The sequence below is a fragment of the Rhipicephalus microplus genome, unplaced genomic scaffold (assembly GCF_043290135.1).
Source record: "Rhipicephalus microplus isolate Deutch F79 unplaced genomic scaffold, USDA_Rmic scaffold_145, whole genome shotgun sequence".
NCBI lineage: Eukaryota > Metazoa > Arthropoda > Arachnida > Ixodida > Ixodidae > Rhipicephalus > Rhipicephalus microplus.
This window is the reverse complement of record NW_027464716.1, coordinates 485,460-498,248: the sequence shown is the minus strand read 5'-3', so window position 1 is coordinate 498,248 and position 12,789 is coordinate 485,460. Positions and strand designations below refer to the sequence as shown.

Below are 12,789 nucleotides of genomic sequence, written 5' to 3'. Positions count from 1 at the left end.
AGCGGTGAACTTGAAACAGGCCGCCGAAGTAGGCGGGGAAGCTTGATCTTTTTGAGATCCGCGGGGCAGCCGCCGCTTGCTACCAGAGCGGAAAGTGGTCCTTATCACGTGTGCTCTCGCCTGCGCTATATACGGTTAGAATAGCGCGCGTCTGTAGAGCAAAGCAACACGGTACGCGGTGCCCTGAAATGGCCGTTCCATTCGCCTGCGTTTGAGGGCGTGCAGTTTGCCGACGGCAACACGGTAGATAGATACAATGCTAGACAAATAGCTCGGATGAGGCAATTATAATGAAGACGTAGTAGTTGTACTCTCGCCGCTTGTTACACAAAGAGGAGAAACTCGAAAGCAACTTGATCCCTGTTCATACCAAGCATATTTACGGCGCGACCATTTTTATATCAAAATTTACCTATCAAATAGTTCGGGAACGTTGTTGCGTAAAAGCCCGAGGACGTTTGAGGATTTTATGTCAGAACATGCACTCTATATACGATTAGCACTTTTCGTGTAAGTTGAGAGCCGTGTTTCGCATAGAGCGAGTGCGCGCAGAACTGCTGCTTTTACACACTCTGCTAAACGCAACGTTCCCACGTACTCAACCCGATTACAGACGCTGCTTACGCAGCAGTTGATATAGAGTTTAATATAGTGGGAAAGAGCAAACGCAAGGATTTAGAGTTAGCGCTAGCGTTGCGTGTTCCTAATTGAGCATGTGCAGAACGTTAACGTAGCCAGAACTCTAACGTGCGAACGCTATTTTTGCAATACAAAAATGAACGCTTACGCACGCGAGAGATCCTGTACATAGGGCAAGATGTCAATGCCTGTTAAAGCGAGAGCTGTCCATTTCGAATATTTATAGCCGTCAGCCTACATTGGTGAACTCTTAGCCAGAACTCTAACGTACGAATGCTATTTTTGCAATACAAAAACGAACGCTAACGCACGCGAGATATCCTGTACGTAAGGCAAGATGGCAATGCCTGTTAAAGCGAGAGCTGTCCATTTCGAATATTTAGAGTCGTCAGCCTACATTGGTGAACTTTTAGATGCGGAAGCATCTTATACTCGCGCCTTGTAGTGCGCCGTCCGCGCCGTCCGCACCGCTTCTCGAACATTCGACAGCTGACGCGCGCGCATGCGCCGTCGCGCCGTCGCCCACCATCTGTGCCGCGCGCGCTTCTCCTTCGAGAACATTCAACAGCTGACAGTGCATGCGCCGTCGCGCTGTATATATACTCAAGGTCGGCGCTCGCTCGCTCAGTTGCCGCTCGTCCGTTGGTTCGTCGCAATAAATAAAACACCGCCCTTTCGCATACGTGCCGTACGTGTTCACTCATTTAACACCCCATTTCACAACCACGTTAACCAATTTAGCCATCGACCCAAGTAAGTCGCAATTTAACACCCGTTAACCAATTACATGCTTCCGCATCCTCCTCAGTGTTCCCCCGAGGGAAGCTGCGGGCAATTTTTTACTTTCAAACACTGGTCGTATTTGATTTAGATTTGAGTTATGAGGATTCGCCAGCTGTATACTGACGATAAAAAAAAACTGCGTTTTTGAGATACACACTCGACTGGGGGTGCAGAGGACTTTAAAAAAGATTGTCTACAATGTTCGCTCATGTTTTCGGTAGCAGCGCAAAGATGGCGACGTTGTACTGATTACCTTGCTTCCAACATAAGACAAACGCGGTCACAAGTCAAGCTGAGCCAGGTAATAGGCGTCTTGAATAATACTCGATTATCGCATATGTCGAAAGAAAACGATCTGTTTCGGGCTGTCTGACTCTACACTGAACCAAACGCGCCACCGAGGCGCAGCAATGGTGGCTTCAAGTCAACTCGATTTAGTGGCGTACTTGAGGTTTCTACAGTGCATATAGCGCTTTTTTATAACTATTGCGTTAGCGGGAATGCCTTCCGCTGTACTAAAAGATTACCAGTTGACAGGCAGCGCGTTTCGCTTTAGCGTTAGCGCTGAGGCGCCCGTTAACGCTAATGTAAGCATGTTCTGATATAAAAAAAAAAACTTACTGATAAAAACTCTCTAACGTTAGCGCTCTGCGAAACTAACCTTCACTGCTGCTGTCGTGCGCTATCACATATTTTTACCTTGTGAGCTGCGGGCACGCACGCACCTCTTAAAAACGAAAGTCTCTTACAAAGTTTCGTCCACATAGGGACATATTTACAGACACATTATCGTATACGTGCGTAACTGTTCTTCCCTGCACAGATCGTATTTTAAATGCAAGTTGAAGTAGATGTTTTTGTTTTATTGATGTGATGTAAGGACACATTGGCGGACCAAGAGGGCGCCGGCTATACTCATTATTACGTAGAAGTGTCTAATAACAAAGTTCACGTAAAGTCCAAGTCTCCAAGCTTAGCAAGTCCACAGCACATACAACATACAATTTAGCATAGCAGTTACAAGATATTTAGAACAACTTATTCAAAAATCACAAAAACCCACTGCATGCAGTCGAAAAGTGACGTATTTGTCAACACAACAGTCACAATTACCTCCGCTGCTCGGAAGCATTAAATTTTCTTTGCATTTACGTCGATTTTTCTAACTCGAATTCATCGCGTATAGGTCGGTTGGTTTCTGCGTGCACTTTCTACAGTTGGGGTACAGCCTAGCCAGACGGGCAGTCACTCCTCCCTCCTCGTGGTAGGCTAGCTTGTTGTTCACAATCAACGACGACGTTCTTTCTGAAGATATATAGACTATAACACAAGCTGACACGTTCGGTACATGTGTTTATAGTGTGTTAATTTCTCTTATAAAAACTAGATCCCTGGAGTTTCCCGAGTCGCTAAACCACTCCGTATTCAAGGACGAGACCGTAGTTTATTTGTCACTTTACCTACACTTCATATAGACGATATCCCCTCCGCGCCACTTATCCGTAAAACCAGCGTCTTTCAATACATTTAAAACACATAGACAACGTCACTACTCAGCGTTCAGCTTATCAAAATTTCGCATTTTCCAGCTACACATGCTACTATCTCCGCTTGCACGGTCGAAAATGCGCAAAAAAAAGTGAAATCTGTCGATCGCGCACGAAATCATGCGATACATATAGGGTAAAAGACCATTCACAACTTTTATCCCTAGTATATTGTTGCGTACATGCACGAAGACAAGCGTATACGGTGAACGCACTTGTCGCCCAGAGCGAGAGAGGAAGAAGAGGATCAGGAGGATCTTTAACCAGTCGGCCGCTTCTGAGCTGCCCCTCACGACCTAATAAACGGACCCTTTCAACGTCTACCAGTCTCTTTCAAACGTAACAATATGAACCTCGTATAAAAACCATACGTGCATTTTCAGGTGTTGTTTAGCGATCCTTCAAGTGTTCGTGAGCTCGCGATATGTTCGATACTCTCAGAGGCAGCTGTTGTTCCGACCTTGGAGCATCCGCTAACACCCCGTTTCGATAGGTGTTTGAATGTTGCCAACGATGAAGGCGTGATCTTTGCTATGTAGCACATTTAACGCGGAGTCACTCTACCTACAAGACGCACTTATCCTACAACGCTGGCGCACTCCACTTTGCACAGAGCGCACACAACAAAGTACGCATGCGGGCGATATTCTGCTTTGGTGCACTGCTTCTCTTCAAAATGGCCTTCAAGTTTCACGCAAAGGATATTTACGTGGCTTACGTCACGATGCTTTACAGCTGTGTATAAAGCAGCGCCGTCGCCTGCGACATATGTCGTGTATTTTACAGCAAAGCGGTAACACAACCATGTTTATATCCCCCCCTCCTTTTTTTTTCTTCAATGGCGAAACACTTAGTAATCATGCTGTTATCATCTGCACAGCTCATATACTTCAAGTGCACGTTAATATAGAATAAACGTACCTCCACTGCTCGGAAGCCTTACATTTACGAAGATTATGTACACTCATGTTGCCAATGTTTGTGAAACACGCTGCCAAAATCTACATCAAGCTGTTGCCTACAGCCTAACAATTGAAAGTACTTCAGCCGTGTAGCACGGTGGGCAGTGAAACAAGCCGTTTAATGCGAAAGTGCAGCCACCGTCAAAATTTTAGGGACCACGGGGAACAAGAAAAGGCCGAATTTTACGACTGCTACAGTGGCTAGAACTGTACCACTGCATGGGAAAGCAGTTTTGAATGTAGATTCTCTGTCCTTTTCAAAACGCGCTAACAACATGTGCTGAGCAGTTCAACCAAATAAAGTTACAAATTGCTGAGAAATGTCTTGTTTTCTCACACGTAGTGGTCCCAGAACTTTGTAACACACACTTTACATTGCAAATAATTCAGCACATCCTACATAACACCTGTGAATAGAGTACCGTGTGCGGTGTGCTTGATTGAGCTGGTTGGTGCATAGTAAATGATGGGTAAAACAGCCGCTTCGGACGGCACGAGATGAAGACATAGGCACTGCGTCCGTGTCTTGATTTCGTCCCGTCTCAAGCGCTGTTTTATATTATTCATCATCGACCGCAGGTCACGGGATCGAATCCGGCTGCGGCGGCCGCATTTTCGATGGAGGCCCGTGTGCTCAGACTTGGGTGCACGTAAAAGAACCCCAAGTGCATGATCCAAATTTCCGGAGCCTTCCACTACGGCGTATCTCATAATCATATGGTGGTTTTGGGACGTTAAAACCCACATATCAATTGATCAATCAATCCATCATCTTCGAATAGAGCACACTTCCCTTGAAGATCAATCAATAATCTTAAGACTTAAAAAATTTGGCTTTAATGTTGCAGGCGAATCGAAAGCGTGGCCGACCAAAAGAGTTAGCTCTTGAGAGCAAGAGTGAGCATAGCACCGTAAATAATCACAGCGTCAGAAAAAAAAAAGCGGAGGGTGGAATAATGATGCTATAGCGCGAGAAAGGCACGGACAAAGATAGAAATGACACACACACGCAGGCACCACACGGGCGTCCGTTTCCGTATATCTTCCATTCCTGTTCGTGTCGTTTGTTGCTCTATAGGCACCATCATGTCATACCGGCGAAGCCCAAAACGGTGCATTACTGAGTAAAGTGCAACACACAGGCAAAAACACCACGAAACTAAGGCATTCATCAGCATCCGTTAGCAGCAAAAATGAATGAGCACGGAATGCAAGGAAATTTCGCGCCAGCCGCTGCTTCTCTGAAATGTCGCGGAGATGAGAATAGAAACGGCCACTATAACACTCTACAAGAGGTAACGAACTTTCTCTTGCTTTCGTCTTCGGTAACAGCAGGAAGGCACAAAACGCACTGGCCGGGAAAAGAACGGGCAGGCTTGCTATCCGCAATAACAGGAAGCGAGAAGGGAATAAAAATGAAAAACAAAACGGAAAGGGGTGAGAGCGTGAGCGGTTTAAAATGCCTGTTTGCTGCAATGGTCGGCGCTGTGGGTGTTGTATTTCATTTCCTAAACACAAACCAGCGTACGGTATGAAATTTGATGATGATGATTATGTTGATAATGATGATGATGATGATGATGATGATGGCCTAAACGAATGGCTCACACCCACTCTAGGGGTTTGGCCAAGAAACGATTATTTAGAGAATGGATAACATATTACTCTTAAATCTAATGAATTTTAAAATGGTTAGAAGAAATCAAATATTACTAATTGAGAGATTTCCAATCAAAACCACCGTGATTCGACTAAGAATCTTTGTAATTATGTCAACCATTCTTCGCTGCGTACAACATGCGGCAAAATGGGGGGGGGGGGGGGGTTCGTGCTTCTATTTGAATTGAAATGCTGTAATACCACGTGTTCCCACTGCATACCTGCAGGGCGTAATTGCGGGGGAAAACCTTCGCAGCTTGAATTTGTGGCGCAAGGCAGGATGCATCAGCGGAGCAAGTTTCCGAACTGGCTAAGTTCTGCAGGTTATGCTATAGTTTTTGTAAGTGATGTGTAATTTTCAATACAATTCTTTTTTTGCGTACTGTATGCACTTTTGCCGTCCATGTGCATAACTATCTATCTAGCCGCTTACGTCTGGGTTCTCTCGTGATCACCCTCTTAGCGTGAACCAACATTAGTATGCGATGGGATGACGAATTCGACGCGCTGGTCAACACATGAATAATCTCGCGATCCCGTCGCCTACGTCGTCAAACACTTCCCGCCGGACAGTGGCACATACCCGCCGGCAGTTGTGTGCCACTGGCATGCGCGTATGTGCCACAGGTGATTGAAACTTAGCGTCTACCCAGGAACGACGAGAACACACATGGGCAATTTTATGAGCGTTAAGCAATGCCGACATCGGCAGCGCTGATCCGACGAATGGTAAGAATTAACCAAGGCTTCAGTAGGAATAAAACCCAAGCGTTCTGCGTAACAATCAAGTATTCTGCCACAAAGGCAGGCCATACCTCGGAACTGCTTTTCAAGTACGCCCTAATGTTCGTGAAACGTCAGTTGTGGTTGCAGTGCTGACTATCTGATTTTATATTTTTAAAAAACTTACACATGTACTTTTTTGATGCAGCCGTCACGTCGGGTTAACGCCAATTCTAGTTAAGCGCCGTGCGCTGGAGTTGATTAATGTTGCTGTGTCCAGGGCTATCCTCGCGAGCACCACCAGCGCTTCATATCAGCTTATCGCTTCTGGTGTTGCTAATACGCATGTCCCTGTTGACATCGTTGTGCAAGTTCAAACAACTGGTTATCTAAACCTCTGCAATTATTCCACATATGTCTGTGCGTGTAGCATTTATACATATATTTAGCGTCATTTCATGACCTGTCGCTCATTAAAAAGTTACAACACGGTCACCTTTCCTCCGCACGCTTCGCATATGTCGATTCCCAAGGTACGTAGGATCTGCCGAGTTTTTTCGTTAGTAGTATGGCTAAAACTAGCTACTCATCTCCGATTTCGGTCTGTTCCCCACACCACGCACATGTCAGGTGGCTTTGACGGGAACGAGTAACGTGACTAGTTGCGTCATATTGCGTGATTTTAGCCACGTGACTATAGTTGTTACGTGGTCTATGGCGGGAACGTGTCACCTGAATAGCTGTTATGTCATGCGATTTTAGCCACGTGACTAGTCGCGTAATGTTAGTGATTTTTAGTCACACGAGTAGATACGTGATGTTACACTGTTCGAACAGTTACCGCGATGTCACGTGATTTTCAGTAACACCACTAGTTTTGCGATGCTAAGCGGTGTTTAGTCCCGTCTATGCATAATCACCCTGTTAATATTCATACGTTCGTTTATATATATATATATATATATATATATATATATATATATATATATATATATATATATATATATATATATATATATATATATATATATATATATATATATATATATATATATATATATATATATATATATATATATATATATACGCCCCCTCCTCTAACCTTTCCTAGACCATGTAGCCTGCGTCTAGAGCTTTTGCGTAAGTTCACTTTTTTTTTGTTCGTATTTGAATTTGGAGTCGCCAGTAGCGCTTTGTATCGAGACTCTAACTGTGGCAAAATGTCCGAGGGTGAACTGCCAGACCGAAAGGCTTTGTATATGCACCGGAAAATTTGCGTGTTAGCTTAAGCATGGTAGGAGTTCTGGATGCAGAAAACAGAAGTTACGCTCCTGCGATGGCCATTCATCGGAATTTTCACGTAGGTGACCGATGGAGTTGCACTACACACGTGTCCAATAGCAACGTTTCTCCACGCATCAGAGCTCGCACTATCGTCAGGATTCAGAAGTTTTTTTCGCAGTCTCAAAGGAGCCGCCGGGTAGCAATTTAGGCGGCTCGTTCCACCTTCTGCGATGCTTACCACTGAATTCGGGCAAATGCACGACAACCGTGCTTCCGAATTCCACTGCATGATTGCATATACTGGTGCAGAACACGATAATGCTTTACGTTTTCCCGTGCCCCGTTTTCACAAAAAGCTTTCACTAATAGCGACGTGCAACTATATGAGTATCTTTATTGCACTCATATCCTATACAAAATAAGCACAAACTGTATGGTCCCATAGCCAAAGGCTAGTGCGGGTCCCATTAAAAGTATACATAAGTGAAACTGTAATAGTTCTAATTAAAAATAAACAGAAGTAAACAATTCAAATTTGGTATACAAGAAGTAATGTTTATCTGCTAACAACAGTTACATTATTTCGATTGAACATAGAAAAAAGGGAAAGTACATAACTTGTAGTAAACACAAATATTTGGTGATTAGTGGCGTACAGAACTGAATAATGATACTTGTAGTGGCAAGTATCAATAGTAGTTCTCTTATATGGCTTAATATAGAGAACAAGGGTATTGAAACATCTTTCAAAGAAAACATCTTTCAAAGAAAACACTAAACACATAAAGGGCAATATATATACATAATGAAAAATTACAACCTAAAGTATCAGTCAACTCAAGCAGAAAAAATTGCTTCAAAGTAGTATTTTTTCAATGATCTGGAAAAGTTCTGGGTATTCTTTATATAACGCGGTATGCCATTCCAAATTTTCATTCCGGTATATTGTAGTAGAGGTTTGCTATAGGCGTTTTTTATGGGGGGTATATTGATATTGTTAAAAGTTTCATTCTTCGTTTGGCGTCGGGGAATACACAGTAATGAAATTGGGAATGGTTCATTGTTCCTAACGACACTGTTAATACATGTAGCTAATTTTAGTTCCCGCACAAAATCAAATGGTAAGATCTTTAACCAAGAAAAAAGTGGTTTGCTATGTTCGTAGTAAGGTGAGAAAGTAATCGTACGTATAGCCCGTTTTTGCAGCCGTCATATTGGCTCAAGGTAAGAGTCATACGTCGAACCCCAGGACTCTACACAGTACAGAAGGTGGCAGTTAACTAAAGCAAAATACAAAGTGCGCAAAATTGTAGTGTCAAAATATTCACATGCTTGCAAAAGGACGTAACAGCTCGAAGCTAGCTTCGAGCTGACTGCTTCTATTTGACTCTGCCAATTTAAACAGCTGTCTAGAACAACACCTATGTAAGTAAAAGAATCAGTACATTCCAGGGAGCAATTATTGATGTAGAGTTGTATATCATGTGGAGTAGGATTAGTACGGGAGTGGAATAACGTATATATATTTTTTGGCATTGATGGTAAGCTTGTTGGCTGTAAACCAATCGGCAAGCTTAGCTAGTTCAGTATTCATCTGTTCTTCCATGTCTGACAGATTTTTGCCGGTAATAATTAGGGTAGTGTCGTCAGCATACATAAGCATCGCGGCAGTTGTTAGTACTAGAGGCAAGTCATTTATGTATAGTAAGTAAAGTAACGGACCTAATACGAAACCTTGTGGCACATAAACGAAGGCGACCATTTCGATGGCGCGATCGATGCTTGCCATGCATGAATGAATGCTCTTGAATTCTGGCACTGAGCTACAGGGCTGTTTTGTATCAGCACTGTTCACTTGAACCAGCCCACCCAGGTTATTCCTACGTTGCGGTATTCGTCTTAATTAGCAAAACTGCAATGCTTGTTCCATGTCCGCAACGTAAACCCGCCATAAACATTGCATTCTTGCTACTTCGGTCGACGCTGCGCCCTCACCTTGCTGTAATTATGAAGGATTGCGATGATACTGTAATTACGAAGAACACAGTTTTTTAGAGTAAAGCATGTTTATAATGATTCTCTTTGTCTGATTTTGTTTACGGAAACCATTTCCTCGCGGAAGCTTTCTTCGAGTTGCGCCTGTCGGATACTGCATATATATAGTACACGGCTACGAGTCTGACAGAAGTGACGACGGTTTATGATCATATGTTTAACGACACTTACATATATATTTGTTTGGTGCAAATATAACAACTCCACGAGTAAACGGCAATTATCGAGCCAGGAATCGCAGCGCCGTTCACGACTATTTCGCGTCACGCATCGTACGAATCAAAATTGAAAATTTTCAAGATGGCTGGAGAATGAAGGCATGCAGGACACTAAGGTGCTCGAAAAGTGAAGCTAGACGGCTTTGCGACAATGTGGTAATTTGAGGAGAAGGAGAATGTGGCACTGCATTCCGCTACTTTTGCGGAAGCACGACTCAGCGCCCATAATTTAGCTATTGCTGGCGTCAATATATACACGCTGTACAGCCTGCGTTTTCAGGCATCCGTTATAGTACCTCTTCTTATCGTCCAGCCAGTGTTACGTTTAGTTAACTTTTTTTACTATTATTTAAGCGACCATAGGGCACTTGGCGTTAGACTCCTATACATAGTATTCGGATTGATCGGCGTCCTAAATCCAGGCGCTGCTAACCACTACCAGTCTAAATATGCAAATCGCGGCCTTTGAGGAAGCTTCCTGTTCTGGGACGTCCCGCAAAAAGGACGAGTTTTTAAGCGGGTCACAGACACGTTCGCGGAACTGGTATGTTGACTTGGGTCTCATGACCGTATATGTGCTTCACAACAAACCGAACTTCGAAGTTTGAACTAATAAGCAGGCGGATTGAGTGCAGTTATAGCGCAGAATGAAAATCTAATGTAATTCAAGCCCAGCTGCACTCCATATCATTATCATCTTGATGACGTCGAGCTGCTGTGTTCGATGTCGCGGGAATCGTATACCAGGATCTCCAAGTGCTTGGTAAGGAGCCCAAGCAGATCTAAATTGGAACTTGAGCATATAGCTATGACGCGACTAAGTATCAGAAAGTGCTTCTGATAGCAAAGCAATGGAATTTCATTTTTTTTTTTCAAATCTTTCTAGTCATCGTCGTTCTTCCATTCGCATGCACTGTCCACGCTGATGTAATATACGCACAGTTCATATACTTTTCCCTAATATGTGTACAAAAATTATGCAGAACTATTCGCTAGTAAAGTTCCTCAATAACGGAACGACGAAAAAACTACGTGAGTGAGCTGCTTGTGGCGACGTTTTACGAGAAGCATCTCTTTACCCGCTTGAACCGTACAACAAACGCCAAGCCAGAAGTTGATGGTGAGTACTGGACTATACATGCCCTAAGCGCCATTGCCAAGCATCGATGCGCCGTCGACAAGCTCAGGTCAGTAAGAAGATGCAAGAAGCCTCGAAGGAGGCTACCTAGAGCATTTGCAAATACACGCATATATCGCGTCCGTCGGAACGCGACCGAAAAAAAAAAATTGATCCCACGGCCTTGTCTTCGAGGGGCCCGGGAACGATGCTCCCACGTACGTCGCAGGCACCTTTAGACCTTGAAGTGCAACCAAGAGCCTATATGCTGATGGTGGTCAAGTCGGAAAGGAAGCAAAAAAAAAAAGAAATGAGAAAGCCCGTGAAGCTGGGTCAGTGCGGCGGTGCTGAAGAAGAAAGTCCCTGGATCGCCGGCGCCACGCAATAGAGTAACATGGACAATGGAATCGTAACGGCGATAATAACCCGCGCGTAAGAAGACGTATGAAACTCAGAAAAGAAGCAGCGAATGCTCTGAAAAGGAGAAAGAAAAAAAGGAGATGAGAAATGCAATGAGAGCGAGAAGTAACAAGAGCAACACTTGCAGTCGAGGAAACGTGACCCCGGAGAAAGAAGGGTACGGCGGGATAGGATGCGTACGCGTAGGTAAGGATGTTGATGATGCCGAAAACGCTAGAGGGATTGAGAGGGGGGTAAATAAGCGGCAGCCGTCGGCGCACGCGGCCGCTCATCTCTCTCCTCGCCACAATATGAGGAGCGGCGGCGGCCGTAATGGTTGGGCCGCCCATACGCGCGCCGCCGCAGTGTGCATGATGTGCTCGTCGGCCGCGCGACCGAATTCAGCCAGCTGGCGCATCTTCTCCGACGCAGGAACCCGCCGCCCAAGCTGAAGAACCAGGCCGAGTGGTCCGATGACTTCAACGATTTCCTCTCAGTGTGAGTATACTGTGCCGTCCTTCTCGTGTTCTTGCATGCTTAAATTTCGCGTTTGTGGCACTCTGCGCAGGACATACCGGTACGTACCACTGGCGCCCAGTATGACTAGTGACGTGCTGGACTGCACTGTGGCACCGACACAGAAACACATTCAGTGACACAAACGGTGCTTGGACTAGAAGCATTTCTCAAATTCAATTTCACGATTACGGGTGTTACAGTGTGTGCTTGAGGCCGCTTCAAACGTGGTCACAGTTTTGCAACTCGTACTGAGCACCACTATACCTCTTCTTAGAGCTGGAGCTGCGGTCGATTTAGGACGCGTTTAAATGTTTCACTCTAGTCATGTATTTCGCGTCATTTAATCTCCGCCATCCTAAGAAGCCTACGGTTACAGATATGCATCTGTCAGTCCGCAATGACGAAGTTGGTGAAAAAAGTTTTCCCTTAATTTGCTACCTCAGTTTGTCATTTTGCATCTCAGAAGTTACCACCTACACACTATGATATGCGAAGAGAATTAGTCTCCTGCTTGCTTACATAATCAGCATTTCGCATTTGACTTCTAAATAGACGGCTTGAGCGAACATAGAGCGTAGGGATGGCTCTTAACGCACGCCCCTCCCCTGCCTACTGTATTTGAACCTGTGGCTGCGGAGATGAGGTGATAATCGGGCCATCTGTGCTAGCGGTGCTCAAGAAGATAGATTGCGTATTGGTGAGCTCGCTTATGTACCCAGTGCACCTGAAGTAGAGTTATTTTTGTTTTATTTTTAGCCTCACGCATAGTGAATTAACATTAATTTAATTACCACCTTAATGACGTTGAGCGCTTATTGTTGTGGCCCATTCGTGAGAGGGTGGATAGTGCAGGTCAAAAACACCTTCAGCTGTTGATTAGCGCC

At 44.5% G+C, this 12,789-nt stretch overlaps 1 protein-coding gene across 1 annotated transcript in view; it reads left to right on the top strand.

Moving 5' to 3' along the window:
• The window catches only part of LOC119159535 (STKc_myosinIII_N_like and MYSc_Myo21 domain-containing protein ninaC), an 87,348-nt gene that overhangs the window by 33,876 nt on the left and 40,683 nt on the right, over positions 1-12,789 (top strand). The window contains exon 10 of the mRNA XM_075885436.1: positions 11,819-11,884. Within this exon, the coding sequence (XP_075741551.1) occupies positions 11,819-11,884 (66 nt within the window). The remainder of the gene's footprint in view (positions 1-11,818; positions 11,885-12,789) is intronic.